Source organism: Saccopteryx leptura, chromosome 6 (genome assembly GCF_036850995.1).
Source record: "Saccopteryx leptura isolate mSacLep1 chromosome 6, mSacLep1_pri_phased_curated, whole genome shotgun sequence".
In the NCBI taxonomy this organism is placed as follows: Eukaryota; Metazoa; Chordata; class Mammalia; order Chiroptera; family Emballonuridae; genus Saccopteryx; species Saccopteryx leptura.
Genome location: NC_089508.1, coordinates 162,719,851 through 162,743,188, shown reverse-complemented (window position 1 = coordinate 162,743,188; position 23,338 = coordinate 162,719,851). Strand labels below are relative to the sequence as shown.

The window sequence follows — 23,338 nt, the reverse complement described above, 5'->3', positions numbered from 1 at the left end:
TGTGGGAGGGGAAGAGAGAGACAGAGAGGAAGGGGGGGGGGGGGAGCAAATGGCGCTTCTCCTATGTGCCCTAGCCGGGAATCGAACGGGGGTCCCCCGCACGCCAGGCCGACGCTCTACTGCTGAGCCAACCGGCCAGGGCCTATTCACCATTTTTGATGTATAAAATGGCAATTTTATAAGCTTCAACTTAACATGGGTTCAGTAGCCTTTCATTTTTCTATAGTAAACAGTATTGAACTACTACTCTTCATCATTTGAACTTCTTTACCTAAATATAATCAGTTTATATAACATCCTTGTAAACTAGATTAATTCAACTGTCCTATAAACAACATAACAGACTTTCTCCCTTCTACCCCTCCCCCCACCACCATTTCCAGCAGAACTGCCTTATTAAGTCCTGAGCAATAAATACTATCTACTAAATATAGCTGGATATTTACATTTGGCTTTTCCAACTTCTGGGAGTAACCATATGCTGTTTGGTTGATAAAAACTTAAATAAAGAAAGGTCCCAGTAAGTACCTCATGAGCTCTATGATTACTGAATAAAATACAGCAATAAGACTAGAATATAGCACTAATGCTGTAGGCAAAGTAGCTTTAACATAAATTACAAGAGTTTAGAACTTTTCTTCCAGAAATTGTAGCCTCTTGGAAGCAATCACTTGTGCTTTCTTTACCTTTGCTGATAAGGAACTGCACAGTGCACAAATGACCAGCTCTTGCAGCTTTCATCAAAGGTGTTCTTCCACCTTCAGATTCATGTTCCTAATAAAGAAACAAAAATCCATCAGCAACATTTCATTAAGCATCTATTTTAAATACTTAGTACCAGTGACACAGATATATAATGAAGATTTAGTACTTACTCCATGTAGTTACTTATACAACCTACCTCAATTCCTTCGAAACATAGGATTAATTTCAGTTCGCACTAGATGGTGTAACCTTTTAAAGTTAAATTTAGTTTTGCATACCAAACAATAACAATGAAAGATAGTACTTATATTTAGTTTGATGCCCAAAGAGAAATTGCTGCATTTTCCTATTCCTAAGACTAAAAAGATGTTTTTCTAACTATTCACTTAACTATGAAAAAGAAGCCTTTGTATTGCAAGGTGATTGGGAGGATCCTGACCTTATATCAAAAGCCAATGAGCCTGACCAGGCGGTGGCGCAGTGGATAGAGCGTTGGACTGGGATGCAGAGGACCCAGGTTCGAGACCCCCGAGGTCGCCAGCTTGAGCGCGGGCTCATCTGGTTTGAGCAAAATTCCACCAGCTTGAGCCCAAGGTCGCTGTCTCCAGCAAGGGGTTACTCGGTCTGCTGGAGACCCACGGTCAAGGCACATATGAGAAAGCAATCAATGAACAACTAAGGAGTTGCAACGCACAATGAAAAACTAATGATTGGTGCTTCTCATCTCTCCGTTCCTGTCTGTCTGTCCCTGTCTATCCCTCTGACTCACTCTCTGTCTCTGTAAAAAAAAAAAAAATAATAATAAATAAAATTAAAAAAAAAAAAAAAAGCCAATGAGGCCTGACCTGTGGAGGCACAGTGGATAAAGCCTTGACCTGGAATGCTTAGGTCACCAGTTTGAAACCCTGGGCTTGCCCAGTCAAGGCACATTTGGGAGTTGATGCTTCCTGCTCCTCCCTACCTTCTCTCTCTCTCTCTCTCTCTCTCTGCTCTCTCCTCTTCAAAATGAATAAAAAACTCTATCATAGGACAGAAACCAATCCCTGAAGAAAAACACTATGTTATTTCAGTAGTAAAGCGGGTGGAGGGGGGATGAGCAGATTATTTCTTAGAGCAGAAATTAAATATTTGAATATAAAAGGCAAAAGAAACAATTTTAGAAAAACATAAAGACTGTTATTCTTTCTAAGAAGTTTGCCAGCGAGTGAAATGAATGATTAAACAGCTTCCAACCATCCTAATATCAAATGCCACTACAAGGAGTATACTTGTATGATAAGTAGCACAGGATGTTGGGAGAACTGTGAGCTCTTGTGCAACCATCTAAGTATTAAAATGGGGCTGATAATAAAAAGTTCTTTCACCTATCCACTCTTTCTCAATGTATGCAAACAGTAATTTCTGTTGTTCTAGTTCTCTTTTGTAACTAAGTACTTGATAAAGAACAGTGATTAAGTCAGACTTTATTTCAGCTCTGTTCTTATTAACTGAGAATCCTTTAGCTACCACACAATCAATTTAAAAATTGTGTTCTACTTGAATTCATGTTAATACAATAAAGTAAAATAAAAAATAAAAATATTAATATTTAAAAAAAAATGTTTGTTCTGCCAAAAGGATATTTAGTCTATTTACACAACTATATCTGATCTACAGCTCAGGCAAACTAACAATAAGAAAGTAGATTGTCAACACAATAGAAATGTTACACTGGCCTGCAGTGACTGGAGTTGCACTCTAAAGATATTTTTTTTAAAAATCTTGACCCTAGCCAAGTAGCTCAGGTGGTTAGAGCATCATCCCCATACACCAAGATTGTGGGTTCAATCTCCAGTCAGGGCACATACGAGAATCAATAAATGTGTTCTTATGAACCATGTCACCACATTAAATTTAATTTTTAAATAAAAAAGAATGAATCAAGGAATGCATAAAGTAGAACAAATTGATTTTTTTTTCTCTCTTCTTATAAAAAAAAATCTTGATAGTATAGAATCTCAATCTCCTATAAAAATCAATTAATATTTTGACTTTTAATTGTTATATATAGGGTGGGGCAAAAGTAGGAATACAAGGAATACGCAAAAGTTTATTCTTGTATTCCTGCTCACAAAAATTAGGGGATCAGGGAATGTGCAGATACTCCAGTACTTTCAGCCTTTTGTATAGTACATTTTCACCAATGAAATAAAAGTTGGTTTTGCATCTCATTTGCATAATCAAACATCCTTCTTTGACTTGTCAACTGCTTTTCTTTTTTTTATTTTATTTTTTAATTCATTTTAGAGAGGAGAGGGAGAGACAGAGAGAGAGAGAGAGGAGAGACAGAGAGAGAGAAGGGGGGGAAGAGCTGGAAGCATCAACTCCCGTATGTGCCTTGACCAGGCAAGCCCAGGGTTTCGAACCAGCGACCTCAGTATTTCCAGGTCGACGCTTTATCCACTGCACCACCACAGGTCAGGCTCAACTGCTTTTCTGATGTTCTTGTTTAATAAAAAAATGCTTTTTGTTATCACTTTGTATTCATTTTGAAATATCCCCTAATTTTTGTGAGCATTGTATTTTCCATGTGAAGAACTGTAAACCTACTTTTATCCCACCTTGTATACTATTAAGACAACAACCTTTATTAACTCCAAGGTATGAAAGAATGAGTAACTATAGATAATGCCACATAATTTGGCTTTAGAATGGATTTTAAACTTACAGTCAAATGTAGGTAAATCTAAGATTCTGGCAATTTATCTCAAAAACAGAAGATACACCATCAAGATCTTACTCAGAAAGACCTATAAAGTTGTTCATCCAGTTTTACCTCTTGCCTCAAGGCACTTGCTAAATTGTTCTCCCTCCCCTGTTATACTTGTCTGTTCTTTTTCATCCTTCACATCAAGTGTTATTTCCTCAAGGAAGACCTCCTAAACTTCTTGAATAGATCACTCTTTTTATTATTGACTTATAGTTCTATGAACTGCCTGGGTAGCTCAGTTGGTTAGAGTATCGTCCCAATACACCAAGGTTGAGGGTTTGATTCCCCATCAGGGCACATGTAAGAATCAACAAATGAATGTATAAATGGAACAACAAATCAATGTTTATTTTTCCTTCTGCTCTCCAAAACCCAATTTAAAAAACAGTTCCAATCATATATTAGTTTGTGTAACTACTTGGCTAACATGTCTCCGCCACTAAAATGTAGGCTTCACAAGAACAGCAATCTCACTCGTTTTTGCTTACCATTATAAACCTAACATCTAAAATGAAGAGCCTGAATACTGTTTATCAAGAAGAAACTACGCATAACTGACCTCTTAAATGTTAGTAAGCTTTAAAGTTGTAATTTTCTACTAAGTAAATAAGAGAAAGAATAGTTAATTTAGCTTGAACAGTGTTGGCACAGAGCATCAACATGAGACACCGAGGTCCCAGGTTTGAAACCCTGAAGTTGCCAGCTTGAGCATGGGATCATCGACATGATCCCATGGTCGCTGGTTTGAGCCCAGATGTCACTGGCTCAGCTGGAGCTGGCCCCCACCCCCTGTAAAGGCACCTTTAAGAAGCAATCAACGAACAACTAAAGTGCTTCTCATCTCTCTCCCTTCCTGCCTGTCTCTCTCACAGAAACAAAACAAAACAAAACAAAACAAAACAGGAAATTAAGAGTAGTAGCTAAACTTAAAAGTAACACATTGATTATTTGCATTATTTACATTATTACTAAAGCATGGGTGGGCAATATTAATGTCACTTTTCCTTTTTTCTTTCTTTCTTATCTCACCTATCAAACACAACTAGATTCCAAATACAAAAGATTTTAAAAGCTTTACTTTAGAATAAACTTTTAAAGTAACTGTTAGTTCTGTATATTTAAAATATTACCATATCAGTGGTCGGCAAACCGGGACTTGAGAGCCACATGCGGCTCTTTGGCCCCTTGAGTGTAGCTCTTTGGCCCACTTAAGAGTACCCTAATTAAGTTAATAACAATGTACCTACCTATATAGTTTAAGTTTAAAAAATTTGGCTCTCAGCCCTGGCCAGTTGGCTCAGTGGTAGAGCGTTGGCCTGGTGTGCAGGAGTCCCGGGTTCGATTCCTGGCCAGGGCACACAGGAGAAGCGCCCATCTGCTTCTCCACCCCTCCCCCTCTCCTTCCTCTCTGTCTCTCTCTTCCCCTCCCACAGCTGAGGCTCCATTGGAGCAAAGATGGCCTGGGCGCTGAGGATGGCTCTGTGGCCTCTGCCTCAGGCGCTAGAATGGCTCTGGATGCAACAGAGCCACGCCCCAGAGGGGCAGAGCATCGCCCCCTGGGGGGCATGCCAGGTGGACCCCGGTCGGCGCATGCGGGAGTCTGTCTGACAGCCTCCCTGTTTCCAGCTTCGGAAAAATGCAAAAAAAAAAAAAAAAGGCTCTCAAAAGAAATTTCAATTATTGTACTGTTAATATTTGGCTCTGTTGACAAATGAGTATGCCGACCACTGCCATAGCTGATAAAAAATAAGAAAGTACTATCCCAAGGTCAAATCAAATTTCAAAATCCAACAAACTAATAAAATTTCTGAAATAAATGATATAAAAAATGCCTATTTATTTTCCTCCCTATTAATTAATATACATTCATGCCTTTGGATTTGAGCAACATAATTATGTTCCAAGGCTATAACCCATGAATTATGTAAAAGTATTTTTCATTTCCTAAATGCATGGAATTTTTTAAAAAAGATTTTATTATTGATTTGTAATTTTAAAGCAATAGAGATCAGATAACGTAGTTCATATGATTAAGGAGTCTGTTTTAAGGACTCTGGCCTAAAACATAACCTCCCCCCACACACACCTTTTTCTTTAAAAAACTCCCTTTAAGTGTCTATGATGCCTTTGGATTTGAACAATATAATTATGTTTGAGAAAATGGCTGGTAAAACAATGTTATAACTTATCATGTATTTACAATATTTCATGTCCTAAAATTAATAATATATATCCCACAACATGTATCATTTGTACCAAAATATCTGACCACTATATCCTTTTAAAATAGGAATCAAATTTGTATTTATTACTTACAAATGTTGGGTTTATTAGTAGAGGCAATATTTGTTCCAGGTCAATAAAATTTCAAGATATACATTATGATTTTCCTTCATAAACACAGAAGATTATTTTTCAAGGCTATAAACTTAGATATTGTGCAGTTTAACAATTTTTCTCTGTTCTTGGGAACAGCTAGCATAACATAAGGATTATCTATTCCTTAAACACTTACTAAAACTCACCTATAAATCCACCTGAGCCTCTTTCCTTCACTGGATGGCTGATTTTAAACTACTGATTCAATTTGCAATATGCTTATTATTCTACTGAGGACTCCTTGAGTCAATTTTGATCATTTGTATATTTACAGAAAAAAATCAGTATTAATTTTATCTAAGTATTTATAACTTATTTATTTATTCATTTTAGAGAGGGAAGAGAGCAAGAGAGAGAGAGAAGGGAGGGAGGAGCAAGAAGCATCAACTCCCATATGTGCCTTGACTGGGCAAGCCCAGAGTTTTGAACTGGCGATCTCTCAGCATTACAGGTCGATGCTTTATCCATTGCGCCACACCAGGTCAGGCTAATTTCATCTAAGTATTTAAATTTGATTGTTCATGATTACTTTGGAAATTTTAAAGCTCTCTACTATAACAAAGTTATAAACCCCCCGACACACCTTTTTCTTTAAATAACTCCTTTTAAGTGTCTATGATTTACCTATGCCTTTCCCTTTTTTGAAAAAATGGCTGGCATATTTTATCTATTTCAGTAGATTTTTAAAATCAGCTTTTAATTTTGCTTTTCACACCTGTTTTTTCTCCTTTTTCTCCTTATCTTTACATTATTTTCTTGTCTGTTAGCATTCGCTTTTATCTATTTCCTTCTTTGCTTTTGTTTTTAAATTAGCTTGATTTACTCACATCTATACACATATAAAATTTTTCTTCTACAGACCATTTAAGTTGTATCCTCTTACTCAAGTTTTGATGTGTAGTTTTTAAGATAATTTCTACTTTGTAATTTTTACTAGGATTGCCTCTTTAACCCATGAATTATGTAAAAGTATTTTTCATTTTCTAAATGAGATTTAAAAAAAAGGTTTTATTACTGATTTGTAATTTTAAAGCATTAGAGATCAGATAATGTTGTCCAATGATTAAGGTGTCTGTTTTAAATACTCTGGCCTAAAACATGGACAATTCCTATCCATGTCCCATGTACTGGAAAAGATCACATAGCCTATTTATTTAAAAAGAGCAAACCTGATTTTTTTATTCTTTGCAATAGTTTCATCGAAGTGTGAAAAGATGTTATCCCTATAAAATTTTCTTGTAATTTCATAATTTTCTACTTTATTTGAAACGTAGATTGTTATCTATTGATTAGTGATTGTTATCAGTTGGAGCATTTATCTATCTCTAAAAATGCTTTTGGTCTAAAACTCCATTTTGTCTGATATTAATATTGTAATATGCCTTACAAAATGTTTCTATCACTGATTACTAATATATTTTTCTTAAAATATTTAGTTATTTAGTGTCTGATTCTTCTCTCAACAACACAAAGCCTTTAAAATGGCTTTTAACCTTCTAATATATCCTTCTGAATTTCATGTTATTGCTGTCTAAAATTTTAGCACTACTTTGGTTTTAAGCATAAAATCTAGAGTTTATACTAAAAAATGTGTATTTACAATATTTTTTACCAATTTATTAGCTTACCGTAGTTTCTTGCATCCCAGGCCTTCCTCCAAAGTTCACTTTTCTCCTTATTGGTGTATACATCTTTTAGTAGTTCTTTTAGCAAGGGCCTTACGTGGTAAGCTTTTATTCTTTGTAGACCTGAGAATATGCTTATTTTTCCTTCTTTGGAATAATCGTTGTTTACAAAATTCTATGTTTTGTTATTTTCTCTTGATACTTTGAGGGTATTAACCCCCACTATCTTCTGTGTCATTATTACTTTAGACATCAATCACTGCTTTACTAAGGCTCGGCACAGTCCACCAGAGTTCACTTTGGGGATCACCCTGAAGGAAAGGGGAGACTGTACGAGAATCTGAGCCACAGTCTATTGTGCTCCATGGATACCCACCCTGCAAGGACAGAGATGATGTACGCAGATAACTTGGGAAACCTCAGCAGGGCAGGGCAGTTCTGGCTCTCACAGGCCCTGCACTCTTTCTGACAGGGTGGGTGGCAGGGTGTGAATATTACTGTTGATGAGAATCTGCTGTCAAAATTTTGATTATTGTTCCTTTGTAAGTAATGCCTTTTTTCTTCCAGTAGCTTTAGACATTTTTCTTTATCCTTAAAATTCTGTTTCATTTGCTCTGCTTAGTTATTAATTTTTCAAACAAGGATTCATATCTGAATTAAGTTCTAGAAAACTCTACATCATTATTTCTTCAAACATTGCCTCTGCTTTCTATTTCTAACCTCTCCTTCAGGAACTTCAAATAGATATATGATGGAGCTTCTCAATCTGTTTTTTCTCTCAATTTCTCTTCATATCTGTGCTGTATTGTGTTATTTCTTGTCTTCTCACCCAATTCATTAATTCTTTATTCAACTATTCAATATACTGTTTCTCCTACACAGAGTTCTTACTTTCACAATTTCTCCCCCCCTATTTCATATCCACCTTTGTTAAATTCATAATTATCATTTTTTGTTTTATTGTCTCACATTGTTTTACAGCTATTGGCCACAGTTTAAAAGAAGCATGCTTAAAATATTCAAGGTTAAAGTCTTTTATTTCAATTTCCTTGGACATGAAGTCTCCTGTTTTGCTGCTTTTTGTTTGTGTCCTTATATTTGGACTACCTCTCTTGACAATTTGCATTTGAGCTTTATAAACCTTTTTATTTGAATAAGCTCATGTGCATGAGAGTTGTTTTTTTCTTTTATTTCCATCGAACTTATCCCTTATCAGATGATTTGACAGTTGCTTCAGTCTGGCCTTCAAGTCAGAAGATCTTTTACCAATATTGTTTCTGGTACTCGTGGAAATATTTCAGTTCTGCTCACTAAATCAAACAATGTGCTCTCGAAGTTTTAGTTACTGCGGTCTTTGCTTCTCCTCTCTACCAAGAACAATTAAGCTAAATTCCAATTGCAACTATGGGAAGCTGCTTGGAGCTTTATTTTTTTTATCTTGGTTCACAGATAGGATAACACCTGGTCTCAGTTCCTTGCTTCATTCAAGTAGACTAGATCTATTTGGCCTGCTCCATGTGAGACGTATTCAGTCTCACTTCTTTACCCAAAGAGGTTGAAACCCCAGTCTCACTGCCCATGGTTTTTAAGCCTTAATTCTTCTTGGGCATATAGCTTCAACTGTGGATCCATGACCCATTTCTAGTCCACAGTGTTCTTTAATCTTGTTCCTGGGTACAGCTACATATTTTTTAGTTTAGTTTGTTTTTCTTCCATATTTTATTTATGTCTATGTGTTTAAAATGAGAGAGAGCAGAGAGGTTCAAAAAAGTAAATAGGCATTACCTTCACAACTGAAAACCATTTGTACTGTGTTTAAACAATCGAGATAGCCGAAAAGAACTCACTCAACATACAATAACCTAGAAAAAAAGAACTTGGCCTTTAAAAAAAATACATTAGGAATTTTGTGTATTTCACAGTTTTAGGTCAAGAAAAAATTGGTAAGTATTCCAGTAATAAAACTAAACAATATGTATATATGATACTTTAATAAAAAGTTAGCATTTAAAAAGTTGGAGGCCAGCTCTAGCTGGTTAGCTCACTAGTAGAGCATTGGCCCAGTATGTGGAAGTCCTGGATTCGATTCCCGGCCAGGGCACACAGGAGAAATGCCCATCTGCTTCTCTACCCTTCCCCCTCTCCTTCTTCTCTATGTCTCTCTTCCCCTCCCACAGCCAAGGCTCCACTGGAGCAAAGTTGGCCTGGTCACTGAGGATGGCTCCATGGCCTCTGCCTCAGGCACTAGAATGGTTCCGGTTGCAACAGAAGAACACCCTAGATGGGCAAAGCATCGCCCCGTAGTGGGCTTGCCGGGTAGATCCCAGCAGGGCGCATGCCTGAGTCTGTCTCTGCCTCCCTGCTTCTCACTTCATTAAAATACAAATACAAAAAAAAGTCAGAAGTCATATTTAAAGTGACCACTTAATAAAGTAAGCTTATCGCTAACAATTGAAATATACTGGTAAGTAGATAATTAGAGCTCATAAATCCCCTAAAAGCTTATCCCTGTAAAATACACTACAAAGTTGTATTTCTGATAAATAAGCGCTATGAGAAAAAAGGTGCAGTTTTTTTCTATTTGATTTCAGATTACAAAATTCATTTTTACATTGTTTATTTTCTTCAAAATCAGTTGATTTCCTTTAAAATCATAGTCATGGGCACCCTAGGCATATACTATATACATACATAAGGATTTTAACTATATCACAGAGGTAGTGTTTTCTTGGAGCTGGAGAACATTGTCTGGGGGAAGGACTAGAATCCCAGGAGAGGGGAGGTAGACTGTTTTATACTACGTATCTACTAGAGTACTCTGATAATCTCCCCTGCAGGACATGTTCTTCCAGCCCACCACTTATGATTCCATTACCTTAATGATCTACTGTTACTGATGAGATTCATATCCCTTGGGAGAACTGAGATGGAAAAGAGATTAAGAGGCACTAATCTATGGATTTTTATTAGCTTAGTTTCTAAAAGTCACAAGTAACAAAGAAAAATTAAACTTACTCAGTTTGGATGAAGGAAGAATTATTAATTATAAAGCAAAGATGAAAAAAGAACAGAACTCTACAATGACACAAAATAATCTGTACAGACTCTAGCAAAGTCTCAAAGTGTGGACTATGGAGGACTTGTCATCAGAATCTCCTGGAATATTAGTTAAAATGCAGACTCCTATTTCAAATCTGCTGAATCTGAACCTCTTCAAAAGTTTTGAGACTTACAACTAGAGAAAGAGATTTATAATCACATTTAACTAATCTAGGGAAAAAGAAATCCCTTATATGAAAATACACTAAGCTTTATATTCTAGTAAGAGACTGCGATATTACAGAAACTGAGTAAAGTTCACATTTTTACATATTTTGTGAAATAAATGGATTTAATTTATTCAAATCACAATATAACAACTTCTTATTCAACAAGTCATTAATGAAGAAATTTAATAAGTATTATAATTAAGAATGGCTTGATACTAAAAAATTTATTTTAGATGGCCTAAGTTAATCGTGATCCAATCACAATTATTCATAATTTATAAATTAAGCACTGCTCCTGAATCTAAACAAATCTCTCTGGGTTAAATGGATATTAACTTTGCTTGACTTTTAAAAAAACCATCAGGCACAAGTTCCATACACAAAAAAGAAATGTTTGCCTATGAACAAGTATTCACTTTCTTAAAAACCAATTTCAAAATGAGGTAACAGGAGACAATTTTAAGAAGAAAATTTTAACATACATAAATGCAGGCATGAATAATATAATAAATAATGTAATTAATCTTTTTGTTTATCTCAGGGTTATATAAAAATAATCTACTAAATCACCTAAATCTAAGTTTCAGATTTTTGATGAACAAAGTTGAATGCAAAGGACATTATAATTGAGACTTTTTCTCTGGGGTATCAACTCTCCCAATAAGAGAGGATACAAAAGATCTGAGTAAGAAAATTTATATTCACCTACGAGATTTTTAAAGGAATACCACATAAAAAGAATACTAAGGAAGCAAATTAACAGTAATGTAATTTTCTTTTTATTTAAACTTTATAATCTTTTTCAGTTGATGAGGATTTCCTTTGCCACCCACCAGGGTGCTGGAACTTCTTGGCTGGAATTCAGATATCCAGAGTTCTGGTTACCTACAACATCTATTGTTTATGTAGTAGCTTACAAGCATCAAAGGCCACCCTCACCTGATGCTTGGCCGGATCTATGCCCTCCAAAATAGTCTTCATGTCCTCCTGCTTGTCCTGTGAAAGGAAAAAGAAGAACTCACGGATCTTATTCCAAAAATAAAAATCACATTTGGCCATGAAGACCTTGTGACTGGTACTTTAGATGTTGGGCTCTTAAATTCAGGATCTTAAGCTAAAAAGATTATCATCTGTAGAGACCATAATCTCAGGAGCATAGCATGATTTTTTTGTAGGGTGTGATAATATGGTTCTCTACCAATATAACTTCAATATGAAGCTTAGCATATGCAGATATAATTCTGTTGAATTATTTGAATTCATGCCTTTGTCTCCAAACAAAACTAAAGCCACAGAATAAAAAATAATAAATTTTAACATCTAACCAAAGAAAATAAAAGTGTGGGGATATCACAAGTTGGGATAAAAAGAAAAATACTGTAAGACAATTACATAGTTATATAGTTCCCCATTATAAATACTCAGTGCTCACACTTTTCAACTAAAACAGGTTCCTACAAAGAACTTGAGAGATAGAATATCTGTGTTTTCTCTAGATTTAGACTCCTGACAGAGGGAAAGAACTTGAAGTGAGACAGGGATATTATCTAGGAAACTAATAAGCTTTGCTAACTGACCAGAGTCAACAAAGTTTCCAAATAAAGAAAAATGTAGCCTAGAGAAGACTTCACTCTAAGTCGCTTCTACCTCCTACCTGGGAGATGTGCTTACTTTAAAGGGATGCATGCACCTATGGTACAGATTTGGTGAGAAAGTATTGTGAAACAACTACATGTTTGAAAAAGCTAACTGTTAAGACTCACTTCCTCGCCCTGTCCCGCTCCTACATGATTTTCAACAAATGACAAGATCCTTCAAATATGAAAAATAATCAAAGTATCCAACTTGGAACTTATTAAGAGTTCCTACAAAAATGGAAACAAAATTTAAGTCAAATATTGCCCTGCTCTTTCAAATAAACTAAAGAGAACTCTTTAAATAGCTAAACAAAGTGATATAACAGAAAGAGGAGATTTGGAAGAGCAGACAAAACTAAGTAATAATAAAACCATACTAGAAGCAACAAGTATACAGAAAAAATAATGACCTGAAAGATGAGCTTAAGAGAAAAACAATGCAGAGGAAAAGAAGACAAATGAAAAGAATTAAGATAATACAAATAAGAAAGGTCTAAAATATGAATAATAAATATCCCAGATAAAAACAGAATAGAAAAAGAAGTATTTGAGGATGTAATAAAAGAAAACAGAAGAAGGAAGAACAGCAGCATTGAATTAAAAAATATTCATTGTTTTCCAGGAAAAATTAATATAGACTAATAAATGCCAAGACACATCTGGTGAAATCAGAGGTTGAAGTATAATGAAAGAACCTTATGATAATCCAGGACGAAAAAGATAATTACTTATATGTAATGGGGAATATTCTAGCAGGCTTAGGCAATATTCAGTACCACAAGACAGTAGAATAGAGGGCTTAGAAATTTTTTTTTTTTTGAGAGAGAGGGGCAGACAGGAATGGAGAGAGATAAGAAGCATCAAATCGCAGTTGTGACACTTTAGTTGTTCACTGATTGCTTCTCATACATGCCTTGACTGGGGGGCTCCAGCCAAGCCAGTGACCCCTTGCTCAAGCCAGTGGTGACCATAGGCTCAAGCCAGTGACCTTGGGGTTTTGAACCTGGGTCCTCAGCATCCCAGGTCGATGTTCTATCCACTACGCCAACACCTGTCAGGCTATAGGGCATAGAATTTTGAAGGGAAAAACAAGTGATTCAGTTTTATATGTGGCAAAATTTATTTATAAATTTATAAATACAATAGTCTCCAAAAAAAACCCAAGTATCGGCCCTGGCCGGCTGGCTCAGTGATAGAGCATCAACAGGCACATGGAAGTCCTGAGTTCGATTCCCGCCCAAGACACACAAGAGAAGTGCCCATCTGCTTCTCTACCCTTTCCCCTCTCCTTCCTCTCTCTTCCCCTCCTGCAGCCAAGGTTCCATTGGAGCGAAGTTGGCCCAGGTGCTAAGAATGGCTTCATAGTCTCCACCTTAGGCGCTAGAATGACTCCGGATGCAACAGAGCAACAACACCCCCTGTTATCTGTGAACTCCTTTTTTATTTTTTTCAGAGATTGGCAGTGAATTCAAATCAAAATACCGCTGTCAGCCAGCCAAACAGTGAGTCAAGTTAAGGCTCTCAGGATTTAAGACACTACATAATATAAAAGGCTAGTAAACACTCAATCCACCTAAATACACAAAGTTAAACAACTTTGAGAAATAGGATCATAAAACAGTATAAATGTTATAAAACCACTGTAATGTAAAAATAACTACGGAAAATCTTATAGTGAAAGATACATTTAGCCTGACCAGGTGGTGGTGCAGTGGATAGAGTCAGACTGGGATGCTGAGGACCCAGGTTCTAAACCTCAAGGTCGCCAGCTTGATCGCAGACTCATCTGGTTTGAGCAAGGGGTCACTCGGTCTGCTGTAGCCCCTCAGTCAAGGCACATATGACAAAGCAATCAATGAACAACTAAGGTGTCACAATGAAGAATTGATGCTTCTCATCTCTCTCCCTTCCTGTCTGTCCCTATCTGTCCCTCTATCTCTGTCACATTTAATCTCTTTTTTCAGAACAAAGTCTATAGATATTGTCTAAATATATTTTAAAAATAAATTTGTTCTTGCCTGACCCATGGGGGCACAGTGGATAAAGCATTAACCTGGAATGCTGAGGTTGCCGGTTCAAAACCCTGGCCTGTCCTGGTCAAGGCACATATGAGAAGCAACTACTATGAGTTGATGCTCCTCCGCCTCCCCCCTCCTCCCTAAAATCAATAAATAAAATCTTAAAATAAAAAAATAATTTGTTCTTTAAAGAAATTAACAAAATATTTCAAAATTTACATTTGTAAATATCTGAATATTCTTCCAGAAAGTTAACTTTATACCTATGTTTTATATAGTTCATCAAAGCTTTGGGAGCAATTAATGAGCAGCTCATAGGGCTACTTGGAACACAGAAAGATTTTTTAGTTAAAAAAAACATGAAGCCCTGGCCGGTTGGCTCAGTGGTAGAGCATCGGCCTGGCGTGTAGGAGTCCCGGGTTCGATTCCTGGCCAGGGCACACAGGAGAAGCACCCATCTGCTTCTCCACCCCTCCCCCTCTCCTTCCTCTCTGTTTCTCTCTTCCCCTCCTGCAGCCAAGGCTCCACTGGAGCAAAGTTGGCCTGGGCGCTGAGGATGGCCCATGGCCTCTGCCTCAGGCACTAGAATGGCTCTGGTTGCAACAGAGCAACGCCCCAGATGGGCAGAGCATCGCCCCCTGGTGGGCATGCCGGGTGGATCCCAGTCGGGCACATGCGGGAGTCTGTCTGACTGCCTCCCTGTTTCCAACTTCAGAAAAATATAAAAAACAAACAAACAAACATGAGGACTATAATGATAGATTAGAAAATTAAACCATTAAGAAAGAAAGAAAGGAAAGAAAGGAGGGAGGGAGGGAGGGGGGAGGAAGGAAGGAAGGAAATAAATCAACTTATGTTAATGAGAATGTGGGGAATCAGGAAGTCACAATTGTTAAAAGTACTGTATATAACCTGGTTCAGCATTTTTGACTAATTTGGCAGCAACCATCAAATTTTTACATGTGAACTCTTTGACAACCAAAATTTTACTTCTAGGAATTTATCCTTTTACAAAAGTAGAAAAGATATAATGTGTTTAGCAATATTTAATGTAGCACCATTTGTAATATTTAAACATATTTATAAATAAATAACCAGTTAAGAAATAAATAACTGAAATGGAATGAGAACTCCCTAGGAACTGACATAGAAAAATATTAATAATGAAAAGGTTGCAGTATATGTAGTAACAAATCCACTCATATAAGACATGTAGCCCACATACATAGAATATACATATATTTGGGTATATAGAAATGTCCAGAAGGACACACAACATATTGTTTAAATTAATAAAACAATCTTATAAAAGAGGACCTGGTCTACATTTCTATTTCATAAGATTCAATATAGGTAAAAAAACTAATCCTTCAATTTTTTTCTTTCTTTAAGGAAAGTCCATATCAAATCTCATTTAAAAAAACATAAATTCCAGAACAAGAACCAAATGGTGCTAGTATTTCCATTAGCTCCATTATTCTAAGAAAATATCCCCAAAAAGTTTATTTGCTGGTAGAATACAGTTCAAGGAAAGCAAAAAGAGTCAGAGAGCTTACTTTATAGTTAGGGAAGAAAATCAGTGATAGACACTGTGACATAGTCAAAGGGCTCTATTTTTTCATCAGTGCAAAAGTGTTTCAATTTTTATTAAAATGTTAAAAATACTAGCGTGCGGAGGACCCGGGTTCGATTCCCGGCCAGGGCACATAGGAGAAGCGCCCATTTGCTTCTCCACCCCTCCGCCGCGCTTTCCTCTCTGTCTCTCTCTTCCCCTCCTGCAGCCAAGGCTCCATTGGAGCAAAGATGGCCCGGGCGCTGGGCATGGCTCTGTGGCCTCTGCCTCAGGCGCTAGAGTGGCTCTGGTCGCAATATGGCGACGCCCAGGATGGGCAGAGCATCGCCCCCTGGGGGGCAGAGCACTGCCCCTGGTGGGCGTGCCGGGTGGATCCCGGTCGGGCGCATGCGGGAGTCTGTCTGACTGTCTATCCCCGTTTCCAGCTTCAGAAAAATGAAAAAAAAAAAAAAAAAAAATGTTAAAAATAATAAACCCTTAAAATCTATGTTCAACACTACAGAGAAAATGAAGATAATAAAAATCAAAATTCTATTTTAATAAGAATTTATATGAAAAATTAAACATTGGTAAGTATGTTTCTTTCAATATCTGTCACTTTTCATCATACATACATAAAATGTCTCTTGGAAGGATCATAAAATTTCTTGGAAGGATCCAAGAAATGAACCAATTGCCAACAAAGATGGAAACTGAGGGCCCATGGAACATTCTTAAAAATACTTTTTTAAGAGACACACACACAGAGAAGGACAGAAAGGGACAGACAGGAACGGAGAGAGATGAGAAGCATCAATCACCAGTTTTTCGTTGCGACACCTTAGTTGTTCATTGATTGCTTTCTCATATGTGCCTTGATGGGGCAGGGGCGCTACAGCCAAGCCAGGACCCTGTGCTAAAGTCAGATGAGCCCATGCTCAAGCCAGCGACCTTGAGGTTTTGAACCTGGGTCCTCTCCATCCCAGTCCAAGGCTCTATCCACTGCACCACCACGTGGTCATGTTAAAATACTTTTTTTATTGATTTATTTTATTTAAATCAGGGGGCATACTGACCTGTTGTTCCACCCATCCATGCATTTACTGGTTGGTTACTACATGTCTCCTGACCGGAGACCGAACTGCAACCTTGGCACATTGGAATGACACTCCTACCAACTAAACTACCTGGCCAGAGCCTATGGAACATTTTTATACTCTGTGAATTTGAACCTGGTAAAGGTATTACCTACTTAAAATTTTTAAAATATATTTTTCAAGTAATTTTAAGATTTTGTTAATAAACAAAAATTTAGCCACAATAATAAGGAAAATAAATTCACATAGGACCAACTATTATTCAATATAGTAAAGATTCTAAAATTAGCAACACAGTATGCCTACCATACGTCCTTAAGTGGGTCCCATTTATTTTCTCTGATCCATTTCATCTACAGCAGATTCTTTATGAGTACAGAGAAACAAACTGTGTTCTTATGTCCTTGGGTACCTCTCCCTCTACTATCTTTAAGGTGACAAACATTTTAAAGTAAAATGATATTCTAACTTCCTTGTTTTTCAGTTATTATGTATACTTAAAAGCTGAAAAAGCAATCCTAAACAAAGGAAATTTTGAAAAGTTTTAAGACATAAAACATGAAAGGAAGATGATATAACACGTTTATTCTGCTACTTGAAATAAACTTTACTTTCCAAAAAAATTAATTTGAGACTATTCTTGACTAACTTTAGTAGTTCACAAGGGAAGAGGAATAGTCTACTTAAAACAAAAACCTATGTTGAGAAAACTTTTCCTATATATACATATTTTAAATTTTTATTTATTGATTTTAGCAAGAAAGGAATGCAGAGAGAGAAGACAGGAACATCAATCTCTTCCTGTATGTGCTCTGACTGGGAATCGAACCTGCAACCTCTGCACTTCGGGACGATGTTCTAATCCACTGAGCTCTTCAGCCAGAGCCAATTTGTAAATGGTGTTCACTGGTTGTTTCTAGTAAAACAGTTCAGTAACAAATTTGTAAGGATGCTGATAATATGAAAACTCCATTTCAGAGAAATATGATTGAGCAGTTTTCAAAGACAATCTGTTTTTTCCTATTTCTTTTTAAGAGATTTATTTTATTTATTCCTTTTTAGACAGGAGAGAGAGAAAGAAAAGAGGGATAGGAGCAGGAAACATCAACTCCCACATGTGCCCCGACCGGGCAAACTCGGCGCTGCAGGTTGACGCCCCATCCACAGGTCAGGCCCTAACTATTTATTTTAAATTTTAAATACCAGAGAATGCTAACATGTTTTAATACAAACTTCCTTACAATGAGTTTACTTCGTATAATACATGTAATCATAGCAAATACTAAAAACCAAAAAACAATACAGAGCTGGACCCAATAAACAAAGATGTTATTCAAAGGAAAAAAAACACGAACAAGGAATAATATTTCAATACACTGATTCCCATTAGAGGGGTAACAAGAGATGCATACAGCAAAAGATATGAATTAGGTGATTTGTTCAGGGCTCTCTGATTGTAGAGTAAGCTCAGTGCTGATAGACTCGTTAAAATGATTCTGAATGCTAAACGAGGAACTTTTTAAAAAAACTCTGGAATTAATGGACAACTTTAAATTTTTGATTTTCAAAAAGGACATTTTTTTTTTTTTTTTTACAGGTACAGAGAGAGGAATAGATAGGGACAGACAGACAGGTACAGAGAGAGACGAGAAGCATCAATCATCAGTATTTCGTTGCAACACCTTAGTTGTTCATTGATTGCTTTCTCATATGTGCCTTGACTGCAAGCCTTCAGCAGACCAAGTAACCCCTTGCTCGAGCCAGCGACCTTGGGTCCAAGCTGGTGAACTTTGCTCAAACCAGATAAGCCCACGCTCAAGCTGGTGACCTCGGGGTCTCGAACCTGGGTCCTCTGCATCCCGCATCCCAGTCTGATGCTCTATCCCAGGGGTCCCCAAACTACAGCCAGCAGGCCGCATGCAACCCCGAGGCCATTTATCCGGCCCCCGCCACACTTCTGGAAAGGGCACCTCTTTCATTGGTGGTCAATGAGAGGAGCACATTGACCATCTCATTAGCTAAAAGCAGGCCCATAGTTTCCATAGAAATACTGGTCAGTTTGTTGATTTAAATTTACTTGTTCTCTATTTTAAATACTGTATTTGTTCCCATTTTGTTTTTTTACTTTAAAATAAGATATGTGCAGTGTGCACAGGGATTTGTTCATAGTTTTGTTTGTTTGTTTGTTTGTGTTTTTTTTACAGGGACACAGAGAGAGTCAGATAGAGGGATAGATAGGGACAGACAGGAAGGGAGAGAGATGAGAAGCATCAATCATCAGTTTTTCGTTGCGACACCTTAGTTGTTCATTAATTGCTTTCTCATATGTGCCATGACCGCGGGCCTTCAGCAGACTGAGTAACCCCTTGCTCAAGCCAGTGACCTTGGGTCCAAGCTGGTGAGTTGGGTTTTTTTTTTGGTTTTTTTTTTTTTTTTGCTCAAGCCAGATGAGCCCGTGCTCAAGCTGGCAACCTTGGGGTCTCGAACCTGGGTCCTTCCGCATCCCAGTCCGACGCTCAATCCACTGCACCACCGCCTGGTCAGGCCCATAGTTTTTTTGTTTTGTTTTTTTTTAAATATTTTTTATTTATTCATTTTAGAGAAGAGAGAGAGAGAGAGAGAGAGAGAGAGAGAGAGAGAGAGAGAAAGAAGGGGGAGGAGCAGAAAGCATCAACTCCCCATATGTGCCTTGACCAGGCAAGCTCAGGGCTTTGAACTGGCAACCTCAGTGTTTCTAGGTCGATGCTTTATCCACTGCGCCACCACAGGTCGGGCCATAGTATTTTTTATAGTCCGGCCCTCCAACGGTCTGAAGGACAGTGAACTGGCCCCCTGTGTAAAAAGTTTGGCAACCCCTGCTCTATCCACTGCACTATCGCCTGGTCAGGCCAAAAAGAACATTTTAAGTGGCCTATTTAAGACTACTAAACTAGCCCAAAGGTTTAATAATGGATTACTCAAACTTATACAATTATAAAAAGTTATATATCAATTCATAATCTCTAAATAAGGTAGATAGTCAGTGTGCTGTTAACTGGAAATATCTATAAATATTTTTCTTAAGTTATTGGGGTGACACTGGTTAACCTAATTATATAGGTTTCAGGTACTCAATTCTACAACACATCTCTGTACATCTATAAATATTTTTGTTTCTTTTTCTTTTTTTTAATTTAGAAATTAAAGTGAATGGGGTGACATTGATCAATAAGAATACATAGGTTTCAGGTAAACATCTCTATAGCATTTGAACTGCTGACTGTGTTGTGTGCCCATCACCCAAAGTCAAATCATTTTTTGTCACCATGTATTTGTCCCTCTACTCCCCACCTGCCCTGTACATCTATAATACTTTTAATTTAAAATATTTTAAAACTAGAAAAAAAGAATTTCAAATAAGTTTCAAATTAGAAGATGCACATATTTTGAAGATCTACCTGACAGTGCTCCAGTCTGCCTTCAGTTCTGGCTATGAATTTTTAAAAAGCAATAAATAAGAATTTTCCAGATTTCCTTTAACACTAAATTCTCAATTACACCTACCACACATTTAGAATATAAAGTCCTAAATCTTCTGAGTTTCATCTCAGTAAACAATACAAGAAAACCAAATTGTCGCATTAAGTTTTTTAAAACCATAACTAATAATATTAACTGATTCTGGTGCAGAATATTTTAAGGAATGGGAAACAATAGTTTTTAAGCTCCTTTTAAAAAAATGTAATATCAAAACCCAGAATTATGACAAAAATTAAACTCCACAATCTAATTAAGATTTCAGGGTTGATCCAGATGTGTTCCAAAGGTTTACCTATATATACATCCTTATTTAAAACTGAGAGTAAAAATAGTTCCTAAAATGAAGGTTCTCAGCCAGTCCACAAGATCATCTATTTAACTTAAAGAATGAGCAAACCCAGATACCAAGAACACATCCATGGAATGCCAGGAATGGACTATATCTCCACCTCATGCACTGGGAGAGGACAGCCTTCCATCTGCAAACCAGTGGAGGAAATTCCTATAGTCCAAAACAGATACTAGGAGGTGGAAGAAAAGAATAAAGGATAAGAAAGATGCCACTGCCTTGTTAGGTCCATCTAGTAAGAATTATCAACCACTTTTCTCAGGACTCAGACTGATATGCCTGCTTTACTCACTTCTTGTGTCTGACTAGGTCTTTTTTCCCTCTCTCTGGCTTATAGTAAAGCCTGAAATTACAAAGATTATTCATAGGTTTTAAATATCAAACTTACTATACCTTCCCATACTTTTCACATATTCTATAAAGAATATATAATTAGGAAAATAACTAATATTAAAATTAAAATGTTTCTCCACAGAGTGCAAAAGGATGGAATAGGCAATATATTTTTAAGTTAAAATCAATATAAAACAAAATTCAAAAGGAGAATAAAAAGTTATGCATACGAAGTTACTAAATCTATCAGTATAATAGTGAAAAATGAAAAATGAGAAGTTTAATAAGTGAATGACTATGGTCCATTAATTTGATGGAATATTATGCAAGAGTTATAAACATAGAGACTATGAAACAATATGAAGTTTATGAAAAATCACATAGTAGAAAAAATTAAAAACAACTATATTATAATTATACCTAAATATAAATGCAAAGATCAATTGCAAATTAGAAAAATGAAAATTATGTTAAAATAACAGTATTATCTTTGTATTTAATTAAGGTTTATTTATCTAACCCAATTTTTAAATCTTATATTTGAAGGTAAAACAGTATGGCAAATTTAAATCTTTCTATCTATTCATGTAATGTTCTTCTAAAGAACTCAAATCACAAACACTAATTCCAGAAGACTATACAAATAAAACATTTGAAAATATTTCATAACAGATTTCTAACTCAGTCAAATCAGTAATATTTTGCTATACAACATAATATATTAAACAGTTCCTCTTTTTCCTATTTAATATTTTCAGAAAAACAAACAGGTTAAGAAAGCGACTTTGCTATAGAAAAATGGAAGAGAAAATCTGGGTAAGAATTTGAATAATAAGAGTATTACATTTGTTAATAGTATCTAAGCTTTTATGCTCTACCCTATTTCTTTATTTCAAGTGATGAAATACTCCAATTCTTAATTTTTATAGATGACCCAAAGCAACTCTAAAAAAGGAAAACGATATAGTAAGAAGGCAGAAGATTGAGATCTACTTAACAAATCTGTCATAGTTCTCAAATTAAAAAGTATACCTCAAAAAATCTAACTGAGCCCAGCCAGATGGCTCAGTGGTAGAGCGTCGGCCTGGCTTGCAGGAGTCCTGGGTTCAATTCCCGGCCAGGGCACACAGGAGAAGCGCCCATCTGCTTCTCCAACCCTCCCCCTCTCCTTCCTCTCTGTCTCTCTCTTCCCCTCTCACAGCCAAGGCTCCACTGGAGCAAAGTTGGCCCGGGCGCTGAGGATGGCTCTATGGCCTCTGCCTCAGGTGCTAGAATGGCTCTGGTTATAACAGAGCAACGCCCCAGATGGGCAGAGCATCGCCCCCCTGGTGGGCATGCTGGGTGGATCCCGGCCGGGCGCATGCTGGAGTCTGTCTGACTGCCTCCCCATTTCCAACTTCAGAAAAATACCAAAAAAAAAAAAAAAAAATCTAACTGATGGGGAAAATCTAATTAACGAGAATGAATGCTAGTGTCAGTATAATATTATTAGTAGAAATAATAATAAGTGGCATAATTATACTATACATTTACTTTAGTCAATAACTATTTTCCAACAATCTCAGATATCTATTTGGGAATGTGTGCTATTGGAAATGGTTTAAAAGGCAATACTTGCACATTTTTTTCCAAATAACTGAAGACTAATGAACTTTTGGTTCATTATAATATTTCATAAATTTTTATGAAATATATAAAGAAATTCTGTGAAAATCTCTAAAAAGCAGTTCAGAAAATAAAAATGAATCGAAGTACACATTTCAGCGAGAAGCATGAACCTGTAAGTAGGATACGATTTATAATTTCCATAATTGTAAGAAATACTACACATACGAATCTATCATCTAATTTGAAACTTTGAAAAGTCAAAGTAGGAAGAAAATACCAAAAGAACAGAACAATAATAGAGTGCTTTAATAATGTTGTTAGGAAAGATGATAGTATCTTTGTTTTTAATTTTTTTTTTTTATATTTTATTTATTCATTTTTTTAGATAGAGGAGACACAGAGAGAGAAAGAGACAGAGAGAGAAAAGAGATGGAAAGAACAGAGGGAGGAGCAGGAAGCATCAACTCCCCATATGTGTCTTGACCAGGCAAGCCTGGG

The 23,338-nt window shown here is 36.5% G+C and overlaps 1 protein-coding gene across 3 annotated transcripts in view; it reads right to left on the bottom strand.

Moving 5' to 3' along the window:
* The window catches only part of ANKHD1 (ankyrin repeat and KH domain containing 1), a 140,019-nt gene that overhangs the window by 56,568 nt on the left and 60,113 nt on the right, over window positions 1-23,338 (bottom strand). The window contains exons 11-12 of one of the 3 annotated variants that reach the window (XM_066388026.1): window positions 11,667-11,723; window positions 687-774 (exon numbers count right to left, since the gene is read on the bottom strand). In XM_066388026.1, the coding sequence (XP_066244123.1) occupies window positions 687-774; window positions 11,667-11,723 (145 nt within the window). Of the gene's footprint in view, window positions 1-686; window positions 775-11,438; window positions 11,724-23,338 lie in introns of those variants that run through there. The other 2 variants (XM_066388027.1, XM_066388028.1) reach the window with 2 other exon arrangements.